This window comes from Rhinopithecus bieti, unplaced genomic scaffold, assembly GCF_001698545.2.
Source record: "Rhinopithecus bieti isolate Rb0 unplaced genomic scaffold, ASM169854v2 scaffold_71, whole genome shotgun sequence".
NCBI lineage: Eukaryota > Metazoa > Chordata > Mammalia > Primates > Cercopithecidae > Rhinopithecus > Rhinopithecus bieti.
In genome coordinates this window covers 1112619-1137304 of record NW_016803101.1, presented here as the reverse complement: position 1 = coordinate 1137304, position 24686 = coordinate 1112619, and the positions used below count along the sequence as shown (strand labels likewise).

Genomic DNA, 24686 nt, shown 5'->3' with positions numbered 1-24686 from the left:
CTCCCACCCCCCACTCCCCCACCACATAGTCCTGGATCATTGGAATGCAGGCGCTGGATTGAAACGTTTATTCATAGCAGATTAAGATTCTAAGTATCTGTGAGGCCTCACTTAGGAGGCTCTTAGAGGATTAATAAAATATTTACAAAATAACCTATGCGATTGCTTCATTTTAAAGATATTTGGCTCTAATCGCAGCATAAATCCTTATTCAAGTGGCTTCTCTGTTCTGTGAAGGAAGTTCTGTACTTGTTCTTCTGGAGAAGCACAAACAGATTCCTGCCATACTTTAATTAAAAACATGGAAGTGCCTGGTTTCTCCACACGTGCACATTCTTGTTCTGACACACACACACACACACACACAGCCCCAACAAACAGATCAACAGAGGGATATAAAATGATCATTTTAAACAAAGGCTTATTGATTCAAGTGAGCAGCATTCACATGTAAAATGTTCAGAAAATTTATTCTGTTATTTATGATAAAAAATCTTATCCCTTCATGTTTTACCTATAACCAAGAGAGCCTTAACTGATCAAAGTATAGTTTTTTCTAGTAATTAAAAATGAGTATTGATGTAATTTTAAAAAGTTATCCTTAAAAGTTTATTATGGTACTTACTGTATATTATCTTATCTGCCGTCTTGGTAGATCAAGTTGTACAGTCATATTTCTAGATGTAGGATCAAGATTTCAGTTAATCCTTGGGTTTATGCTGAGGCCACAGGTATCTACTATCTATATGAGCAGCCATTTGTGGAGAGCCTGCCATATGCCTAGAATTCTGTGAGGCCTTTCACGAGTACTGCTGTGTCATTTAATTCAATCCTGATAATAACCCTAAAAATCAAGGATTTCTCATCTTGTTTTACACCTGGGAAACTGAGACTCAGGGTAGTCAGTGCAGATCATAGTAAGTAAAAGACTTGGTGTTGAAGCACCACTTTGTGACTCCATGCCTCATATAATATAGGATTGCATTTTGTTTTGTTCCGGTTTGTTTTTTTTGATAGAATCTCACCCTGTTGCACAGTCTAGAGTGCAAGTGGCATGATCTCCGCTCACTTTGCCTCCCGAGTACAGGCTTGCACCATCACACCTGGCTAATTTTTGTATTTTTAGTAGAGATGGGGTTTCACCATGTTGACCAGGCTGGTCTTGAACTCCTGGCCTCAAACAATCCACCCACCTTGGCCTCCCAAAGTGTTAGGATTACAGGTGTGAGCCACTGTGCCCAGCCTTATTTTATTTTGATTTTTTTTCTATTCCGTTTTACCTCCACTTATTTCCAAGAAGGGAGAATTTGAGGGTTGTTAGAACCAGAGTTTAATCCTTTTTTCCTGATGGTCAATGCTTTGTAATAACAGTGATCTTTTACTGAATTTCCCTTCAATGATGTACTGTTGCTCTTGTTACCTTGCAGCCTTTTAAATTATGAGTTCTCTATATTATAACTTAAAGTTGGTACTTTGATAATTGTTACCAACTTTAATAAAATATGTATTAGATGACTTAAAATTTACCAGAAATCTGTATTAAAACAGTCTTTAAGGCAAACAAAAAATTACCTGGCAACAGTCTGTTCACTTGCACATGCACTCTCCCTCTCTAGGTAATAAGATGGAAATATTTTTACCCCTTTCATTTTCTTTCTCAAAGCCCTTTCAGAAAGGGATAATGTAGCTGGCAGCTGTGGCCATAGGAAGTCTGTGCAATCCGTGGTTTATATACATGAAAAATATATGCCAAAATATATGCATTTGCTATGATTTTGTTGTTGTTGTTGTTGTTGATGATAAGGTGCATAAGCCCCAACTTTCCGCTTGACTAACTTGTGATTAATTGGGATGTCTTTGTTCTCTCCAATGTTAGATCTAAAAACCAGCCTCTGTCTTCACTGTATGGCAGTGCAGCTGCTGTTTGCATGCTGTTTTCTTTGTTGCTATGTGTGTGGGTGCCTCGGGCCCAAGTCCTGAGTCCCCATTCTCCTGCCGTGCATTGCTTGTGTTTCTGTGGAGAATTGTAATGTTCTTGGATCAGGGACTTTTACAAATAGGTGTGTTCTTCGAAGTTGGCTTGGAGTGATCAAAGACCACCATGTTTCATTTTGCCCAGAGCCTTCGAATCCTACCCCCCACCCTCAGTAAAATCCTTTGCAGAGAGCTTTACCCTAAAGACACAGAAAACAAATGCAACACCTGTGACCTAAGAGCATTACTTACAAAGGCCTGGAAACTCCCTGAATGCTGTTTATAAAGCATACCCTCAGTTGTGTTTCTTGTTTCTTCTCTAGCTATATGTGAGCATGAAACTCTTTTGCAGAGATGGAGGAAGATCATGCTATAGGAGAACGTGATTGCACACGTTAGAACGCATGCTAGGACACAGGCCGATTCATGACACTGAATTCTGACTCATCCTAAGGGAGAGGAAATGCATGTATATGGGTATATTTTGGCTTCTATTTAAGTCTATAATTGTTTTTTTTCCCCCCTTAAATAAGGATTTCTTCTTGATTAGTGGTGTTATTCTCAAGAGACTGTAAGGTTTCGGTACTTGCCTCACCCTTGTGAAGGGGAAAGAATGTGTTTTCTTTTGCCATATCCCTCCTCAACAGGGGTGCTCTTATTAAAACCAGGAAACTAAACAGAAGGACGGTGCATGTATTTGCTCATTGTTCTCTCCTCACGCTGGACTTGAGCTGAAATGTAGTTTCAGGGCTTCATGTGTGCACTGAGTCATCGATGGAGTAATTAAGTGGGGTAAATGCATATGAAGTGCTTATTCCCTTGGGGCCCGGCACATAGTGAGTGCTCAGTAAACAGTAGTTATTACTTTTCACTGGAGCCAAATGTATATCACACCTCCCTGTCTGTAATACGTATTTGTGATAGCCCATTAGTAAATCTGAAGGTCAGTGTCTTCCTTGCCATAGGGCTTTAGGAAATGTTTTTTGTACACTTCTACATGTAGTTGGCGGATTGTTTTCTAAAAATGCCATCTACATTGTTTTCCTCTTCCTAAATTATCTCATGATTCTAGCAGATTGCTATAAATAAGTAGGATATGTCATATTTGTAGGCCAAGAATTGACAACCCAGTTTCAGACAACAATGAAGATTTTCTACCCTATTTGAATACAAAATCAAAACGAAGTGATTTGTTAACATCCCAATATTGATTTTTGTTATTAGAAGTAAATTCTAGAAGTAAATGTTGAAAAGGACCACACAAACTGCTTTTCCAGCCTCTACTGGACCAGAGGCCTCTTTTGGGAAATGATTAGTTGCATCTTCCAATAAATAACTTTTGATATATTAAATACTAATTTAATGGCTGCTCTCTAAAGGAAATGAAGCTAGCATGGTCCCTTGGCTTCCATGAGCCTTAATCTCATGTATCTGTTATTGCACAGTTTATCATGGTAGGGTTTTTCCCCCTTAGGACAGACTACGTTTTCAGTAATGTTATTTTTTTTTTTTTTAACTCAACCTAACTGGACACTGTAGAGGGCACTAATAAATCACACCTCTCTATGGTCAAATAAAGACAGACATTCTACCTCTTTCTCCCACCTACCCACCCATTCCTGGATCGAGCAACAGAGCTGAGCTTAAGGCCACCTAGAGGCACCATTACAGAATCTCTCTTTATGTTGGATGGCAGTGGGGATGCAGATCTGAAACACTAGTGCCTCTGAAACAGCAATGGGAAGGTGTGGAAAAAAGGGTGAGCAGGCCTGAGACTGCCCTCCTTAGAGAGGCCTGCTTGCCAGGTTGGCCCTTGGCTGGCATCTAGGAACTTGGATTTGGGGACTATTCCCACCATTTCCTCACCTGATGAAAGAGTGGCTCATTGCTCCTACACTGTAAATAATATGCTTTATGCTGAACATGCGCTTTCCTTCTGGGAATCTAGAATTTTGGTCCATGCTAGGCAAAGCATGCCTGCGTGACCACTCCCACAAAAACTGTGGGCGCTGAGTCGCAAATGAGTTTCCCTTGTAGATAGCACCTCACACCTGTTGTCACAATTTAATGCTGGAGGAATTACGTGGATCCAATGCGACTCCTCTGGGAGCACCACTGAAGGGTGCACTTGGTTTCCCCTGGAGTGTGCTCCATGCATGTTGCCCTGTGCTGATGTTGCTTTGTATCCCATCACTGTAGTGAGTCTTAGCTGTGCATATGACCACATGCTGAGTCCTGTGAGTCTTGTGATCCTGGGACTAATCTTAGGGACCTGGAGCCCCAACACAGTAGTTAAAACTAACCTACTACATAAGATTCCATATGAGGAGAAAAGTCAGAAATTCAGAAAGTGTGCCTGAAAATTTTTTCTGTTGACACCCCCCTCGTTCCATATGATCTTCTTCCTAAGGACTACTTCATTTTGTCGTTGAGTTTGGTCAGTGAACATGTTTGCAATATAACAATCAGGTAGGCACTTCTTGCATATTTATATATTATTGCAAATTCATTTATTGTTCTCTACTACCACTAGAACTGAGAGATAAAGGAGAGAGATGTAACACAATGTTCATTCTGTCTCTCTCTCTCTCTCCCCACCACATAATATGCACACATTTTCCCTGCTTTCTACTATTGTAATAATCAGAAACCAGTACTAACTATAATTCTTCTTGTTGATAAAGTAAAGTGACAGTTGACTTTCATATGGAAAGTCTTTAGGAGTTAACAAATTAAAATAAAAATTACCTGAAATTAGAGTTAAATTTTTTGATTTTTTTAAAATAATATTCCACCACTGTCCCACTTCTTGGATATTTGTCTAGAATATGACTTTCCCTACTATACCAACAGAGAATTTGCTAGAGTTTTTCATATCTGCCTCCATTTGCAGGGACTCTTTACTTGCTTCCTTATCAGGACAAGAAAGAAGCAGAAGTGCTGCTAGGAAATAACATCCACCAGAGCATTTGGGGAGAGAGTACAGGACAGAGATTGGATGCAGGAGTGGCTGCTGGCCACCAGTGACTTTACCTGCTACTCTTGGCCTGGTGGGACTCAGATTTTGTCTGCAAGTGTTCACCTCACATACACGTTGCCTTTTTGATCTAGTAGGATAACCTTCATGCCTTACTCCGAAGAAAATTGAACATAGAGCAAATAGAACATGTGAATTTATAGGCAATGTCTGTTTCAGACTCCATAAAAACAGATGCTGAAAGGAAGATTAGATGACAAAAATGTTGCCTCCTGACTTGATAGGTAATTACAAGTAAAAAATGAAATGTTTTCTACCTTCTTTTCATTAGTGAAATTTTGACCTTAATTTCATGTTAAACTGACATTAAGTCCTTGATAGGTAGTTGTTATTTAATAGTACCTTTTCTTCCTCTAATAGATATGTTGAGTAAAGAACAAAGTCCTCATGTTGATTTAGAAAATCAGCTACCTGTTGATCCTAAACAGTGGCTTGAGCTCTTTTATTGCATTGTAGTTCACAGAGAGAAGCAATTCACTAATTATAAAAGTTAGTACATTTTCAAGATAAGCTTTTTTGTTCCATGGAACCATTATAGCCACAGATTTGGCTATAATACAAATTATTTGGAAATAGCAAATGCTAATAGGTGTGAAAAGTAAAATAAGTGAAAGCCATTTATATTTTATAACTTAGACTTCCTGAAGGTCCTTGTATAATTTTTTTTTTTTTTTTTTTTTTTGAGACAGTTTTGCTCATCGCCCAGGCTGTACTGCAATGGTGCAATCTTGGCTCACTGCAACCTCCATCTCCTGGGTTCAAGCAATTCTCCTGCCTCAGTCTCCTGAGTAGCTGAGATTACAGGCATGTGCCACCATGCCTCGCTAATTTTTTGTATTATTAGTAGAGACAAGGTTTCACCATGTTGGCTAGGTTGGTCTTAAACTCCTGACCTCCGGTGATCCACCTGGCCTGTAATGTTTCATGCCTGTAATGTGTTGAGATTACAGGCATGAAACATCACACCTGGCCAATATTTCTTTTAAAATACATTTAATATCCATTCACTAACATTGTTTTATTTCTATGCTTTCCCCTCCTCCCCCATTCTGTGTATTTTCTTTTTGGTATAAGAGCAGAGCTCCATATTAAAAATTAAATGGATATATTCAAAATTAACTAGTCTTTCCTTTCATGTACCTGTGTGTTTATTTTCTCTTAGCCATTTTAGTCTTACCAAGTCTTCTGTAAAAGATGCTCTCTACCACTTTTCCCTCTGCCCCACCTGCAGATGCTGATATAACTCAAACTCTGGCCAGGACTCAACTACATATTGTTTTGGTTAAAGTATTTTAAATGTGCTAATATTCAGTTTCACCATTGGGCAATTCAGTTTTTGCCCACAATTGGGGCAAGTCTGACTCAGACTGCTTGTTTGAATCCTAGCTTCAAACATTACTCGCTTTATGATCTTAAACAACTTTGGCGCACCTCAGTTTTCCCATCTGTAAAGTGGGTTTGATAATAGTATCTCAAGCCTGGGTATAGATGAACATAATACATATATATTACCAGTATCCTACTTGGCTCATTGTCAGGACTCAGCAGTGTGTAGGTACTAGTATTTTTCTTTCATTTTCTTTGCTCTAGCAAGTAGTTACTTTTAATCCCATTTCATATGTGAGTAGACCAAGGCAGACTGTATTGTTTAAAGCCATCTGTTAGCCTGAAAATAGCATTTTAGTTAAAAACAGACCTCTGTGCGTTTATGTGTTCTAGGTTTGGATTTAGTTTTGTTTTGTTTTCAGAATTCAGATAGTTCTTTTTGAGCAACTGATTACATTGATCTGTAGGCCACATCCCTAAAGACATCGTTAGAGTTGAAGTTTTCCTTATAAAATAGATTGAACAGATGCAGGACAGAAATTAGAAATTGCAAGAAGGAGGGGAAGACCAGAAGATAATTCAGGAATTAATAAATATAAAAAGTTATTTGCAGAAGATAACATGAAGGAAGAAAGTATGCGCCCACACACATTTATAATTGTAATGGTACGGCCAGGCATGGTAGCTCATGCCTGTGATCCCAGCATTTTGGGAGGCAAAGGCGGGTGGATCACCTGTGGTCAGAAGTTCAAGACCAGCCTAGTCAACATGGTGAAACCCAGTCTCTACTGAATATACAAAAATTAGCCAGGCATAGTAGTGGGCGCCTATAATCCCAGCTACTTGGGAGGCTGAGGCAGGAGAATTGTGTGAACCTGGGAGGCAGAGGTTACAGTGAGTCAAGATCGTGCCACTGCATTCCAGTCTGGGCAACAGAGCGAGACTCTAAATAATAATAATAATAACTGTAATGATTCATTATTTCTGCGTCTAATAGTAAGCTGGCTCATTTAATTCATTTATTCACTCCATAGGCCTTTACAGAACTGCCAACTGTATGAGAGACAGTGTTGCAGTTTGCTAATTTTTTGTACACTGGGATTTACCTTTGATCAAGAAAATGTACCACATAAAGGTAATCTCATTCCCAAAAGCATTTTCTAAGAGTAATAGGTAACTTACTGGTACTTGCAGGGTAAAAAACAACAAAGATTAAATTTAAAAATATATGCATTTTGCTAAAACTGTCATTCTTAGCTTTTTCTCCACCCCTAGCACACTAGTAATGATGCTGCCACCCTGCACCATTGGTCCTGGGGAACTAGTTTACATTTTTAGGAAAAGCACTTGACCAGGTCAGGCCAGCTAATTCTTGTCCCGAGTCAGCTACTTACACTTTAGCCTCCTGATCTTGAGCAAGATACTTACTTGTTAATTTCCTCCTATGTAAAGACAAAACATAGCACTATATGATTTCTAAGCTGCCTCCCAACTCCTACATTCATACCATTTATAAACTCCATGAGCATTGACTCTTCTTGGCAGTGGGGATATCAAGGACAATAAACCAGAAATAAAGAGACCTACTTGACAGGGAAATATAAGCAGATCACTGAAATACAAGCAGATCACGAAAAGGGCAGGTCATTCTTAATGGAAGTGGGAAGGTAGAAGGAAAAAGGTAGGATAGGAAACATTTCATGGAGAGGTTAGTTTCAGTGGGCTTTGAAGTATGAAAACGGGCTTTCCAGAAGGGCAGAGGGGTGCAGAAGTAGGTGAGATTTTGCAGTGTTCAGGGTCATTTATGACAAGTAGGTCTCTGTAGCTGGAGCTTCAGAGGTCTTGGCAGGAGATAATGTTGAAAATGTAGGTTGAGTCTACATTGAGGGGACTTCAGATGCCGGGTAAGAGGATTTATTATTTAATCTGTGTGCAATAGGGAGCCACGAAAGGTTTGCTAAGAAGGGGAGTGAAATATTCCCAACCTTGTTTTTTTGAAATTTGATGAAAGTGTGTAGAAAGTGGATTAAAGTGGGTAGGGAAATCCTGCTGTTTTCTTAATGGCTATCTTCATCTGTTAACTTATACCCAGGTACCTTTTGGCATTTATATTGATCCTTCCAGGATTGCTCCCCTTTCTGTAACCAGCACTGATTTCACCAACTCAGTAAAATCCCATTGGTGCTTACCTTCTTTGAGGTGACACCATGAGTTTATCGCTGTTAATTGTCTCCCCTAAACTTTACACCTTATTTTCCCCAGGCTGCGAAATAGATATATCATTAGCAAAGGTAAAAAGGCAACAAAATCCAGCCTTAAAAGATAAAGAAAGTTAATGATTTAGAAATTCACTTTCCTCAGCCTTATATCCATAGATAGCCTAGATAGTTAAATAAATCAGGCAAGATTTTAACCCTTTATTGGCTGTCACAGTGATGTCTGTCTTAACTGGCATCTCAGTCCCCTTAACTGCAAAGACTAAAAGAAAAGAGTATGACGCTTCCGTTTTTGCCTGCAGCACCTGCTCAGGTGAAGTTGCATAGCTTTCATGCAGGACAGACACTGAGATTACTCTCTGGGGATCAGAACCCAAGGGGTTGTGCTTAGACTCCCTGGGCCAGGCCTGTCAACTTCTGGCTTTCATGTTTCCCTTTCCTTTTGCTGCAGCTGTTTCTTCCAGCCTGTTCAGCAAGTGCACCAAGAGGTACTGTATGGTGTACATGCATGTTTCTACCAAACAGCTTTATCATCAGTGTTACGAGCCTCTCTGTACAAACCCGTGGCTGTCATAAGGCGATTTGATGCAAGCTTTCTGCACGCCCAATTAATTTAGAGTTGAACGCTATCCTTCAGATTGATGTGGCCCTGTTACTTATGCTTGCCAGTTATCAGCCACCTTGGTGTAATATTTTACATTTGAAAATGTTTTAAGATACTCAATAAATGGCAGTCATCTTAGGAAGCCAGATGTTTCTTTCTATTCTCATACAAACATTTATTTACCTGATAATCTGCAGAATCATAGATTTCAGATTAAAAACAAATTCTTCTAAATTATCTGCAGTTGATGCAGTCTGTCTTTTTTAAATTATTATTTAAAGATGCTCATTTTGTCCTAATTTTCCTTGTAAATTTTATCAGGCCGATGTGGTCACTGTGATGCAGCAATGGCCTAAACTAATTTCACTGATGTAAACATTATTAAACAATTTCAAATGCAACTTTGGAAACATTGTTTCTGAACCTGTTTAATAATGTTTAAAAATGCATCAATGAAATTGGCTTAGCCTGTGGCCTTTATTACATTATCTGTTCTCAATTACAAAGATTCTGTGTTTTATGTCTGAACTAGTTATAAGTCACCGAAAAAAAATGATCCCAGCTGAAGAGTGTGGCTTATACCTAACCCGTTTAATTTGATTTAAAATTGATGAACCTTGGAAAATACTTCCAGAATGCCATATCAGCTATCAAAATAATAGGAAATGTATTCAGGTCATCATATTGGCATTACAATTTTAGTTAACCCCCCCAACCCCGCCTTTAACTTTTATTCTCATTACTTTTCACCTCCCACTCACCCCATTTCCGTTGTTGTGATTCCACTACTAAATTCCAAGCTATCACTCCAAAATGCAACATAAAACATTAAATATGTTTTTACTAATTGTGATCCACTAAAATTTAAGCTCTGTGCTGAAGCTTTTTTATTTTTATTTCAGAAGTAGTATTTAAGTGATGACATGCAGTAATTTGTTCATTCTTCTGTCAGTATAATTTACAAGGCAATGGCAGATAAACATAGCAATACAAGATTCATTTACAGTGACACAATGGCAGATACACAGAGCAGAACCCTGCCTATGAGATAAAGTGGACTGAGTGACTTATGCAGTAATTAGGGGATAATTGTCATTAACCTCACAAACAGTAGTTTACCCATATTGTTTAAAAGGCTCCAGGATGCATAATGACAAGGTAATCTGTCAAAGCGCTAGGGGGAAATATTAATAAGATTTGTGCAAGCCTGGATAGAAAATATGCAGAAAGCGGCCACATTAAGCTAATTGGTGGATGAATATACACTTGTAAAAGTGCTTCTAATGGCACGTTTGCTGCTCTCCAAATGACTACCGTTAATGTGGAGAAGTGGGCTGCTTAGAAAGTCAGGACTGCTGGGACGAGAGGGTATTAAGGCACGCAGACGCCGTTATTACCTTGTGCTCTGTAATGTACGCTTTCTCCTTTTATCCTTTTTCATTTTGAATTTCTGAGTTTTTGTTATAGTAACATATATTGATTGTTTACTCTGATTATTCTGTTTTTGATCTATATTTGTTCAGTCAGCCACCAAACCCCAGACACCTCTCTTTTGTGGCCCAATAAAATATATAGTCTCTCTGTTGATAGCATCTTATAAATATACAGAAACACAAACTATTAATGCATATGTGGATTTATAATTATACACACATGTGTTTGTGTGGGTGTCTTTTATAGGAACACATTTAATCTGAGCAATCAAAGGAAAGTAGATCCATCAACAGCCTTGTGTATGTGTTACAAGTAATAATGTGTTATTCCCTGATGAATGCTAAAGCAGGAAATTAATCTTTGTGTTCTACGGCTATTCTTATACCCAGAAAAGAACAAAGTTAAATCTCCTAATACATCTTTCTGTTCAATCACACACTGAGTCCTCAGTGTGTTTTATGGAATACTCAATCCTCACTGTTTTATGGAATACTGCTTAGTGAGTGTTCCATCCCTTTCTGCCCCTGCTCCCTCACATCCTAATGAATATGTTAAAGTTCCTTGGGGTTGTTCAATCAGCTTCAGTTGTAAAGTAATTCAGAGTATAATATGTGAAGTGGAATCATCCATTCAAGCTTTGGAAGTTCTATACCAATATCAGTAATCTTTTTGTGCAGATGAAACCTCAAAGATTAGAGATTGTAGCCTTGAATTGTTCAAGTTTTGGCCCTTCCTTGATATGTAAAATCACCATCATCATGTAAAAAAATTTTTTTGCACCTATTTTGCTATTTTCAGACATTGTGGGAAAGCATATCTGGAAATGCAAGGGACTCTGGCGTTTATGTTTAGAAATGTAAAGCCCCAACAAGTATTTAGAAACTATCTACAAATTTAGTAGCCGAACTTTGGTTATGCAAGGAGAGGTAAGCTAGAAAATGTAGACCTCAAAGAAAAAATGTCAGAGAGGGCTCTGGTGAGTTCTGTTTATTGTAAAGCAAGCAGATTTATAGCTGTCCTAAGACCAGGGATTTATCTTTATGTCTGAGTGGACAAGAAAACAAGGCCACTGCAGGCACTGTCCCTTTCTTTCCTCCTGTTTCTAGTGTTTTCCTTAAGGATCACAAACGGTTCCTTTGCTGTTCTAAAGTATAAAATAAGTACCCTCCAGAATCTCTGCTAGTTATCATCTCCATGTGAGGAACTATTAAAGGGTTTGAGGTGAGGTTCTTGTGTACAAATACTGCTAGTTTTTGGAGCTGCAAAGATTCCCAAAAGGCTACAGATATTTGTTTACATAGTTTTATTGATATATAACATTTATTTTGTATCTTCAAGTTGCAGAATTTTCACAAACCCTACTGGTATGATTTGGGGGTTTCTAAGACCTCTTAGGGACTCCTTGGGCAGTTTCCCTAGTTTTCAAGCAAAATTTTTAGTTGAACTGATTGATCATTGAATTGACTGGGAGTCAAAATTAATCCAAAAGAATTAGTGACTCTAATCACATCAGTGATAAGCAGCACCACACAGAAACATCAAAGGAAACATCCAGAATATATGATAATACAGGAACTTTCAGATAAAGGCATACTTTCAGTCATAAATACACATATTCTAAAAATATGTTGGTTACACAAGTTGGTTAAAAGTAAAAGGGTTTTAACATTTTAATTAAAATGATTCGTGTGTTCAGATTCTAGGCATCAGTAGTAGAATAATAGAATTGTAAAGCTGAGTTTTTATTAAGGCTTACAGATTTTAATATGACTCTTCTTTACATGTGAACATTAATTTTATTTTCCTCTAAGGTCGAATTTGTGTATGTTATATTTAGCCTAATCAAGGTACAAAATCTGCTTTAGCCTAAAGGTATAGGGCTAGGTATTCTGTGCTTAAGTTAAGGACTCATAGGTAATTTGATTTTAAAGATTGGTATACTAGGAATATCAACTGGATTTAGTATTTTCTATTTTGAAACAAATTATTCCTAAGATATTCTTATTAAATATTAAAATGTATTGTGTCTTTAAAAGTTTCTCAGGTTTGATTTACAATGGAGCAAAGTAACTTGAAAAATACTTTGGAATCTTTGAAGTGCAGTTCCAGACATTGCAGAAAGTAATTTACTCCTTTGAATTTTTTTTATATGGCAAAGCAAGGCACCTGCTTTATTTATTTGCAAACAAATGCCCATAGAGGAAATGCATATGGCCGGTTTTAAGCTAGACAAGCTAAAATTCCTCAGTACAAGGAAGAAATACTGACAGGCCTTTAATAGAGCTTAGCTGGAGTTTCTATGATTAAACATGTTGTAACCCCAGAGTGATCTATCATAATCACTGTTTTTAAAATAAAAACGCTGTATAGACTGTCACTGAAGAAAAAAGGGATAGTACTCTATGAATTATACATTCTTTTCTGGTCCATAATCAAGAACGTTCTGTAACAGAGAATTTTTTAAATCAAATGTCAAGCAATATGTTTTAAAAATCACAAGACCCACATGAAACTAGTGCCCTGGCATTTTGGTTAGGTTATTTTGTTAGAGGGGTGATCATTTTGGAGAGTATATTGTTTAAATTGTGAATACATTATTTCTTTAAAAATATATCCTTTCCACTGGGAAAATTTTTTCAAATATGGATCAGAAAAAAATGTAAATATTTGTATACTGGAAAACACATCAAAGCCACTACTTCAAAGTCACATAAAATTGTCATGTTGCTTCTTCCTTCTAAGAACTAGAGTCAAGGGCCATGCTCCTCGAGCTTCCACTTTTATCCAAGGAGAGGCATTCTTTGACTATGTACTTTTTTTTGCAAGGAGTTTGATATGCCTCACCTCATTATGTCAGCATTCGCTAAGTTGGAGCACTTTGAATAAGACTGATTTATAATGAGAGTAATACATAATAAGAGTGAGTCAAGGTCAGTGGTTTCTATATTCATATGTGTGTTTGTGTACATGCACATGTGTGTAATGAGTAACCCCTTTATAGTATCAGTCTTTATATGCAGTCAGTGTTGACAGGAAGAAGATTTTAATGTTAATGTTAGCATGTCAGCTAACAAAGACTGATAAGGTATTTATCTCGATGGGAACTTCTTTAATGCAAAGTTTTCTGAGAGCCCCAACATTCTAACCAATGGTGGATATTCCCATAGCATTCATGTCCCCTTGGGCAGAGGAAGAATAGGAAAGATATTTCAAATTAAGTCTTTTATTATCTGGACGAACTGCATTTAGCATTAGCTGTGTAATCACAGCAAGCTGGTATACACCTATCTCTAATGTTTGCATACTTACTTCATGACAAAGGCAGTTTGGGGTGGATGAGGAAAGCATATTTGTTCACCTAGATCAATGTTAACAAGTAAAGTCGAGTCTGAATTTTTATTTGGAAATCATTCTTTCTGCCCATGCCACACCCTGAAGACTCTTACTCATGGGGCATCTCTGTCCTAGAGAGGAGAATAGGGATGTGATTGGTCAGCATTGTATTTTGAAGGTAAAGTGATGCTGTTGAGAAATTCTGCAAAATACAAATTTCCAAATCATGGAAATTGAGTAGGGCTTTCATTACCCAAAACAAATGTTGATTTAAAAAAAAAAAAAAAAGGAAAGTTCTAATTTGAACCATTTGGTACAACCAAGATATGAATGAGTATATTTCATTCTGCCTACAAATATTACAGTTGTTCCAGCTGGCCTCCTAGAAACATTAGCCCGAAATTTTGGAAAAGCACAATCACATAAAAGAGTTTTGTGTGAATAGAGAATGGTATAATTTTGTTTACTTACACAAGCAAACTGGTCTGATGTATATTGTGTATACTAGCGGTGCATCTTTCTCCATCAGTGCCCAGCAAGAAATATGTGTTTAATGTAAATCTGCTAAAACAAATAAACATGCCAAGTTCTTTTTCCACATAATTTTAAGTGTTTCTCAGAAATTATCACAACATTGCTTGAAAAATTTCCCTAAATGCTTCCCAGAATCTATTGTTTTCAATAAGAATTTTTTTGTGTGGCCATTTTTATTCTTCTCCCCATCTTGCCTGCTCATACACACACATGCAGGCACATAGACACACAACATTGACCCATGCACACCTTGGAAAGCCAAGTCTTACAAATTAGAGAGAGAAACATATTGTAACAAAAAAGGGGAAAAAATGAAATAGTAGGGAGCAGTCAGATCAGTTAAACTTTTTGACTAATAAGAGTTTAAATATTGGCTTTAGAATGACAATTTAAGATTGAAATATCTGCTTATTACATATATACCTACCTCAGTTACAAAACAGGTAACTAGCAGGAGAATGAGAGAGAAGAGGACTGCACATATTATGTATAAGTGTTTTCTTCAGAACTTTTTGTAATGCTTAAAGGTTTCTCTTCCACAGAATATCTCCCTGAAACTCCTGCCATCAGCACTCAGAGCCAGCTCTCTCCAACCCACATGTGGGATCTAGGAGTTTTCCATTTGCTGACCCCTAGCTAGAAGTTTATCAAATGCCCCTGTTCATATTACCTGAGATAATGGTCTGAGCCCATCACTCACTCCTGAGGTGATCCAGAAGTTAGATGATATATCTCCTAATTTCTGGGTCGCATTCTGATACATGTCCACCTAACCAAGAGGTCAGCACAAAGGCAGGTGGAGGCAAGCAAAGGTGGATTATCAGTGTCTTATAGAGGGTCTGTGAAGGTGTATGTACATAGCACATGCCTGCAACATATTGGTGGTAGTTCTGTAGGGAGGCAGTCTCCATAGTTTTGTGATTACACACCCCATTAGTAAAAATATATGCGCATGTACCCTCATATATGTATATGTAAAGCTGTTTCTAAACTCTGTGTGTGTGTGTGTGTGTGTGTGTGTGTGTCTGTGTGTGTGTGTGTGTGTATGATATTAGCAAAAAAAAAATCACCTTTAGGTAAAAATAAATAGGAATTTTCTTGTTGACTCACCATGTCACAGTGGATTGTCTTGCATACTCCACTAATAGGAACAAATGGGAGCATGTGTACCTGTGATTTGGCCATGCTGTAATACAGGAGGCAAGGAGTAAGGTGGCTTATAAACAGTGGAAAGCCGTAAATGTTGAGTTATGTGTGTGAGAGTTCAAGCAATTTGCATGATTTAGTTTTTTGAATCAACTTCATTTAAGTATACTTTCCATACAATAAAATCCAGCAATTTTAAGTGTACAATCTATATGGCCATAGAAACCTCAGCACAATCGTGGTGTACAACATTCTCACCACCCCAAAAAGTTCCCTAGTGTTGTTTTGCACTCACTCCCTTTTCTGCATCCTATGCCCCTGGCACCTACTAATCCACTTTCTGTTCCCATAATCTTACCTTTTCCAGAATTTCATATGCTTGGAACAGTAGAGTATGTATGTCCTTGGGTCTAACCTCTTTCATTCTTAGCATAATGCTTTTGAAGAATCGTCCATGTTGTAGTGTATGTCGGTAGCTTAACTCTTTTTATTGTGCAATACTATTCCATTGTATAGATAGGTCATAATTTCTTTACCCCTAAGGCTTGAGCATCTAGAAAACCTGGTAAAATTTATGATGTAAGTTTTGCATAGCATTGTCTCATCAATTTTTAATTCAGCAATTACTGTTTCATTTTACCTAATGGTATACTTAAGCTAGGTAGGCTTGAAATTCGGTAAGTTACCTACCTTCTACCCTATTCCTTTTGCTTTGATATTTGAATTAACACAGAAGGAAAAAGACTAGAAAAGTACAATAGGAAACTGGTTATGAAAATAAATTGCCAGTGTGGTTATGATGAAACAATTTCTTAAGATAGCACATTGTGCCAATCTAGACATGAAAAAATAAACACACCTCACAAAACTCTGATTTTGTTTTAGGTAGTCAGCAGTCCCTGCAGGTCAGTGTCATTTAATTAAAAGCTCTACAGTTATTATCAAGGGGGGAAATACTTTCCGTTTTTAGCTAATCATTTGATTATTTTCCTTTAAGTTATGCCTTAAACTTGACTGAAAATAAGTTCATATAATTGAATCTTTTACACTTAAAGTATTTGCTTCGTTTTGCCTTTTTTTTTTTTTTTTTTTTTTTCAGACAGAGTTTCACTCTGCAACCTTCAGTTCCTGGGTTCAAGCGATTCTCATGCCTCAGCCTCCCAAGTAGCTGGGATTACAGGTGGCCTCTGCCACGCCTGGCTAATTTTTTTGTATTTTTAGTAGAGATGGGGTTTCACTGTGTTGGCCAGGCTGGTCTCAAATTCCTGACCCCAAGTAATCCGCCTGCCTCTGCCTCCAAAACTACTGGGATTACAGGCATGAGTCACCGTGCCTGGCTGCTTATTTCTTAACAATTTGACTACTGGAGCACAGAGGCCTTAGATCTGTGCTCTGTGCAGTGTTTCTTCCTCATTTCCATTCTTGGACAGAAAGAAAGCAGTTGTTTTCCTATGTGCTGTGATGTGAGTTGTAGCCTGCCGTGAACATAGGTAGGCTCCATGTTGGACTGAGCCTGAGGTCCCTCGACAGTCTGATTATCCCAAAGCCCCTTATTTGGTTTCTCTTCCATCTCTTCACATCCATTCCTTCCCTACTATCCCTCTTTCCCAATAAGAGAAACCAATCAACCTTTTTTTTAACTTTGATTTTAAAACTACAAATCATTAAAATGCTTTGATGTGGAAAAGGACTCAAATAAAACCATTTAAACCATGCATTTGATCCTACAACAAAACGTTTTAAAAAGTCACTTGGCAGAGCCATACAGGAACAGGGTGCCAGATTTCTACGAGTGATAATCACCAGTTCCAATGAAGCAACAAAAGGAAGTCTTTTTATTTCAAATGTGTAGATGTAAATATTTTAAGTCTTTTATACTTTTTCTGAACCCAGTAAAACTGGTTTATAAGTCTATATTATTTGGTGTTACTCAACTTTTAATTAACAGTATAGCCAGTTATTTTCACAGGAAATCAACACATAATAATACCTTGCATTTAACTTGACATGGTAAATCTTATCCTCATTTTGTCAATAACATTTTTCAACCTGAAGGGTTAAAAGTCACTGTACTCTGGTTACAAATGGGAAAACCTAAAAGAATTGACTCACTAACTACAAAACTGCATGGAGGGCCAAGAGCTCAGTTATATACTCTGATGTTAACATATTATTCATGCAGAAGACCAGTGGCCCGGCATGAGTTGGTTGGTAGTTGGGATCTTCATCCTAGCCTAACAGACTGAATTTTTGTTTTATTAGTGTTTGCTCCACGATAATACCTAATTCTTTTTATAACTCTAATTTACTTTTGTAAAGTTTATTTGACCATTTACACTGTTTGCGAGGAGGACTAGTTTTTCCAATACTTAAGTTAAATACAATAAACATAAATTGACTGAAAAAATGTGTCATGACTTTAGTTGTTGTAGCAGTGTCCAGTTGTCCTAAATTTTCCAGATGGTTACTTTTGTTGCAGATGAGTTAAAAAAAGAAAAAAGCCATCCAACTGACATTGGTCCATTTTTGAATAGCAGTATAGACCATGCATAGAGGTCGTTACCTTCACAGAAGAGTCTTAAACCAGTGTTTCAGAATCACAATACCAAAACATACTTATTTCTATCACAAAGATCTTCAGAAAAAACCTTGGCATTTCTGTTTTCCCTTTGATGCTTTCTAACTCCCTTCAACCAGGTTAGTCAAAGATACAGTAAAACTGGTAGCCATTCTTAGCATCCAGCTTGCATACTTGTTAGGTTGTATAAGATCAATTTGTTTCTTGTTGCAGTCTCTCCATTTATAAATGTGATGAATTAGATACTCTTGATCAAATTGATAATGACTTTTTGTTTTTTGAGACAGACTCTTGCTCTGTTGCTCAGGCTGGAGTGCAGTGGCACTATCATGGTTCACTGCAGCTTCAACCTCCTGGGTTCAAGGAGTCCTTCTACCTCAAAGTCCCAACTAGCTAGGACTATAGGCACGGACCAGCACACTTGGCTAGTTTTTTAATTTTTGTAGAGCCAGGGTCTTGCCATGTTGCCTCGGGCTTAAGCCATCTTCCCACATTGGCCTTCCTCAATGTCAGGATTACAGGCATGAACCACAACACCCAGCCAATGATGACTTATTTGGAAAGGACACCTATGGCACTATCAAGGGGACTCTAGTTTGGTATTATGGAGCTGTGTGTCCCGTTCTTAAGTATATTTGTTTGCAAATATGCTTTGTTGTTTATCTGTGTAAGTATAAATTGCTGCTTCTATTACCACTGTAAATGAAGCTTCTCTTTTATGATTCAGGAACTATCAGAGTTCTAAATCATACTTACCTGGATCTCTTTCACCAGAAGCAAGTGGTTTAATGTAACAGACTCCATTTTAGCAGAGACAACAACTGAGTGCTAGAAGACAGTCTAAAAGGCAGTAGTTTTAGAAATAGTAACGGGCATTGTGGCGGGCCAGGAGAAACCATATGGGACTGCTCTGTACTGTTGGGAGAAAGAAGACAGAAGGGTGATGGAAATGAGATGCCTCAGGTGGGACTGCTCAGTTGCTGTGGTTTCTGAGGTGCATTTTAATACCAGAGGCTGTCAATTGTGTAAGTACTTCATTGACATGTAGATTTAGTTACAGGCTACCTTGAAAGAACCTGGAGAAGATATGACTGTACATTGCTCAGATTGGGGCTCAGCCTGAGAAATTAATCCGCAGTGAAAGGCTCTGTAAAAGAACACTCAAGAGAGTAGATTTGATGGTACAAGAAAGATGGTACAGAAGAGGACATTATAGCATTCTAGAGAAAGACTTCCTCAGAAGTCCTGCTCTTTACTACCACAAACTCAATGGGCTTACCTGGGAAATGGCATCATGGAATGATAGCCACTGAGTACTGTGGACACATTCTGAACTTAGAGTCAGAATTTTTATGTTCAACTCCTAGGCCTCAAATTAGTATCTTGGCAACCTTAACAACCTATCTTAGCTTTCTTCTCTCCTGATTTCTCATCTGTTCTCTGAGCTCTGGAAGTTATGATAGGGGTCAAATGAGGTAATCTATTAAAAATCACAAATTATTTCTCTATTTACCTATAGCACCAACATTCTTCCATGTTACCCCTGTTCCAAAAGTAGGATGTGAACGATACCAACTGCTATGAGTGAGGTTTTGAAAATGCTGATGGCAGGACTTCAGGATCATCTGGGGTTGCCATATACCTGCACCCTTATGTGTTTGACAGTTTTCATAGGAGTGGACACCCACATGCACGTACTCATACATATTCTTTATGTAAAATGGTAGGATGCTAGGAGTGAGCCTTACAAAGCGAGGCACATAATGTATCAGGGCTTTTTAAAAAAAGTAATTCAAGTAAATGACAAATACCCACTTAATCAAACTAGCTGTGATGATTCAGACCATAGGGCAGTGTTTCAGAGAGAATTTTATGTCCACAGGTTGAGGAGAGACTTTTCCCTTGCAAAAGCAGTACAGATCCCTTATGCCTCTAATCATGCTTCCTCTAGTGTAACATTCTACATAATCAAAGCACAGTGACTGAAACTGGAAAATTCAGATGGGTATAATACTACTAACTAATCTAGAGACTTTATTCCATTGTTGCTAATTTTCCCACTAATGTCTTTTTTCTGGTCTGGAATCACACAACTATATTTGATTAGTCCCCTCTAATCTGGAACCATTCTTTATTTTTAATAAATCTTTCCCGAACTTTACACTTTGAAGAGTACCATCTACTGTTTTGTAGAATGCCCCTCAATTTTGGTTTGCCTGATGACTTCTGATGATTGACTTGAGGTTGTGAAGTTTTTACAGTGTGTTTGTCCATTAAAGGAAGAGTTTTAATGGACTCACATTTCCACATGGCTAGGTAGGCCCCACAGTCATGGTGGAAGGCAAAGGAGGAGCAAAGTCACATCTTACATGGCAGCAGGCAAGAGTATGTGCAGGGAACTTTATAAAACCTTTATAAAACCATTAGATCTCATGAGACTTATTCACTGTCATAAGAACAGCATGGGAAAGACTCACCCCCATGATTCAGCTAACTTCCACCGGCTCCCTCCCATGACATTTGGGGATTATGGGAGCTACAATTCAAGATGAGATTTGGGTGGGGACACAGCCAAACGGTATCATTAGAAGAATGCCACAAAAGTGATGTTGTGCCCTTCTTAGTGTGTCCTAACGAGCGGTACATGATGGCGTGATTTCCACTCACGGTGGTAAATTCGATCACCCTTTTAAGGTAGGGTCTGTTAGGTTTTTCCATGATAATGTTATGATTTTCCCTTTGTAATTAATAAGTATCTTGTCATTTTGTTTTTAAGAAGATACTATGCTTTCTTAAATTTATGATCAGGGTTGGGGCAAGTGTCATTCACAGAGGGATGTAAAGTGTGCTGTCCCAATGGGAAGAAATGGTGCCCTAGAAAGTGATGGAGTCATTATTTAAGTGTTTGAATAGATTTCTCTCAATCCATGCTGAAATGGATTGCCTGACATTACATTGCAGGATTTTAAAGTCCTACCTCCAGGCCAGTCTCATAGTTACTAGCAAAAATGAAAGTGTGAAATGCTTTTTAATGTATATTTAACAACACATAGTCTGGTGATTACTGATGTGTATTCTCTGTGGACTCCCTTTGCTATCAGAGGAGGATGCTGAGAGACAACTTTTTACACATTTATTCTATCTAAATCCATCACATGTTTACTTTTTAGATATCTATGACTGTCATTTATAACAAGATCATAAAAAGTCAAATACATTAAGTCTAACTCAAACTTTGAGTCATAGGATTACAACCAATTTTCAGGAAAAGTACAATTACCTTTTATGAGTGATGTTTTCTTACTCCTTCCTTATCAAATTTGCCTGCTATTAAATGATACATAAAATATAGCCATTCCACAAAAAATCGATACAGTTTTAGTAACAAGAAGATATGAGGGGTAATGCTACTTTATTCATCTTTTTGATTCAGAAATTCACATAACTCCTACTTAAAGGAATTTTCATCATTGAATCCAGTGTCATGTCTGCTTATGTTGAAGAAGTAAATTTCACAAAATGTACTTAATTCCTTCCTATAGTATCACTATTTAATAAGGACTAAGGTAACATTTTTTTCATTTATGTTGGATTTCACAGCAGGAGTTCACATGTTATACTAATATATGCTAAATAGTTGCATAGTATATAGATCATTGTTGTTAAAAAAAAAAAAAGCAGTACTGAAGGCATTTTAGATCACAGAGCCCCAGTGGTCTACATTTTGTTTGCTTTGACATTATTAAACTCAATCTGTTTCTCTAACTGTGACTCTAATTACTACATTTGCATGGCAGAAAAGTTTGCTTTGTGGGTTGACTTTTATTAACAGTGCTTGCATGTTGTTTTCTGCTCTTGCTCTCGGTGTTTTATGAGCACACAGAGCACCTTCAGTTGCATTGAATAATTATGCACAATCAATAAGTTTTTGTGTTTGTCTTTGTTGTTTCTTTGATGTGGCCTCTAGGATGCTGCTGGCAAGGTGCTGGACCGCTGGGCCATCATGTCTCGAGAAGAGGAAATCATCACCCTTCAGCAGTTTCTGCGGTTTGGAGAAACCAAATCCATTGTGGAGCTGATGGCAATTCAGGAGAAAGAAGGGCAGGCCGTGGCTGTACCATCTTCAAAGACAGACTCAGATATAAGGACTTTCATTGAGAGCAATAATCGCACCAGGAGTCCCAGCCTCCTTGCTCACTTAGAGAATAGCAATCCTTCCAGCATTCATCACTTCGAAAACATCCCAAACAGCCTTGCATTTCTCCTTCCATTCCAGTACATAAACCCTGTCTCAGCGCCACTGCTAGGGTTGCCTCCAAATGGGCTACTGTTAGAGCAACCAGGGTTGAGGCTGCGGGAACCCAGCCTTTCAACTCAGAATGAATATAATGAGAGCAGTGAATCCGAAGTTTCTCCCACACCTTATAAGAATGATCAAACACCCAATAGAAATGCCCTGACCAGCATTACTAATGTGGAGCCCAAAACCGAGCCAGCCTGTGTCTCTCCCATTCAGAATTCTGCCCCAGTCAGTGATTTAACTAAAACTGATCACCCAAAAGCTCATTCCGGATTCATCGGATGAGAAGGATGGGGTCAGCCTCTAGGAAGGGAAGAGTGTTCTGTAATGCATGTGGGAAGACATTCTATGACAAAGGTACTCTCAAAATTCATTACAATGCTGTTCACCTGAAGATCAAACATCGATGCACCATTGAAGGTTGCAACATGGTCTTTAGCTCCCTCCGAAGTCGTAATCGCCACAGTGCAAACCCCAATCCTCGCCTTCACATGCCTATGCTAAGGAATAACCGAGATAAAGATTTAATTCGGGCCACCTCAGGAGCTGCCACCCCTGTCATAGCAAGTACAAAATCAAATCTGGCACTCACAAGCCCTGGCCGGCCCCAATGGGTTTTACCACTCCCCTCTAGACCCTGTCTTGCAAAATCCTCTCCCTAGCCAGCTGGTGTTTTCTGGGCTAAAGACTGTACAACCAGTTCCTCCATTTTATAGAAGTTTACTCACTCCAGGGGAAATGGTGAGTCCTCCAACCTCCCTCCCAACCAGTCCCATCATTCCAACCAGCGGTACCATAGAGCAGCACCCCCCGCCACCCTCTGAGCCAGTAGTGCCAGCAGTGATGATGGCCACCCATGAGCCCACTGCTGACCTGGCACCCAAGAAAAGCCCAGGAAGTCAAGCATGCCTGTGAAGATTGAGAAGGAAATTATTGATACCGCCGATGAGTTTGATGATGAAGATGATGACCCCAATGATGGTGGAGCTGTGGTCAATGACATGAGCCATGACAATCATTGTCACTCCCAAGAGGAGATGAGCCCAGGCATGTCTGTGAAGGACTTTTCTAAGCATAACAGGACCCGGTGCATTTCAAGGACTGAAATAAGGAGGGCCGACAGCATGACTTCTGAAGACCAAGAGCCTGAGCGGGACTATGAGAACGAGTCTGAGTCTTCGGAGCCCAAACTGGGCGAGGAATCCATGGAAGGGGATGAGCACATTCACAGCGAAGTGAGTGAAAAGTCCTGATGAATAGTGAGAGGCCTGATGAGAACCACAGTGAGCCCTCTCACCAGGACATCATCAAGGTGAAGGAAGAATTTACAGACCCCACTTATGACATGTTTTACATGAGCCAGTATGGACTGTACAACGGTGGGGTGCCAGCATGGCCGCCCTGCATGAGAGCTTTACATCGTCTCTGAATTATGGCAGCCCTCAAAAGTTCTCCCCAGAAGGTGACCTGTGTTCTAGCCCAGACCCCAAAATATGTTATGTGTGCAAGAAGAGTTTCAAAAGCTCCTACAGTGTGAAACTTCACTACAGGAATGTTCACTTGAAAGAGATGCACGTCTGCACAGTGGCTGGTTGCAATGCTGCATTCCCCTCTCGCCGAAGCAGAGACAGGTCAGTAAATCTCCATTGGCTGCTCCTGCTGGGGTGGAGGGTGCCAGTTTTCAGTCATGTTGGACTTCACACTAAAAGAAATCCAACTTAGATGTTTTGATGCACTGTAAAGATTGTCCACAGTGATCACGTGATAACTAGACTGCCATGCTCATGAAGGATTGTTGCAGTTGGTGCTTGTGATGATTAAGCATGCAGAATCATGTGCCATCTTACCCGTAATGCACGCCATTTTCTCTGTGCTCTGTGTATATGTGTGTGTATGTGTTTTCATGCATCTAGGTGTGAATAAGTTAACTATGTACACGGTTCCCTGCTTCCCCGTGAACCTTCACTTAGAAGCCGCAGCTTCCGTTATATATATATTTATATATTTATATTTCTGCTTTGCCATGTGGCTTTTGATTAAATCAATATATTATCTTCATACACACATATTTATCCAATATAGAAACAGAAATTTACGGATGGAAAGAACCATAGGTCCAGGACATCGAGACAGCCTGCATCTCCGTAGGTATAACCAGTAATGTTATCATTCCTTCCATGAGTATTTAGTGTCCTTGAATTCTT

General features: G+C 38.6%; 1 protein-coding gene across 1 annotated transcript in view; it reads left to right on the top strand.

Moving 5' to 3' along the window:
- LOC108541016 (zinc finger protein basonuclin-2-like) overlaps positions 1–24643 on the top strand; it is a 447341-nt gene extending 422698 nt beyond the window's left edge. The window contains 7 exon segments of the mRNA XM_017890445.1: positions 22150–22741; positions 22744–23092; positions 23094–23365; positions 23368–23727; positions 23730–23861; positions 23864–24113; positions 24565–24643. Coding sequence (XP_017745934.1) covers positions 22150–22741; positions 22744–23092; positions 23094–23365; positions 23368–23727; positions 23730–23861; positions 23864–24113; positions 24565–24643 — 2034 coding nt within the window.
- The last annotated feature ends 43 nt before the right edge of the window (positions 24644–24686 follow it).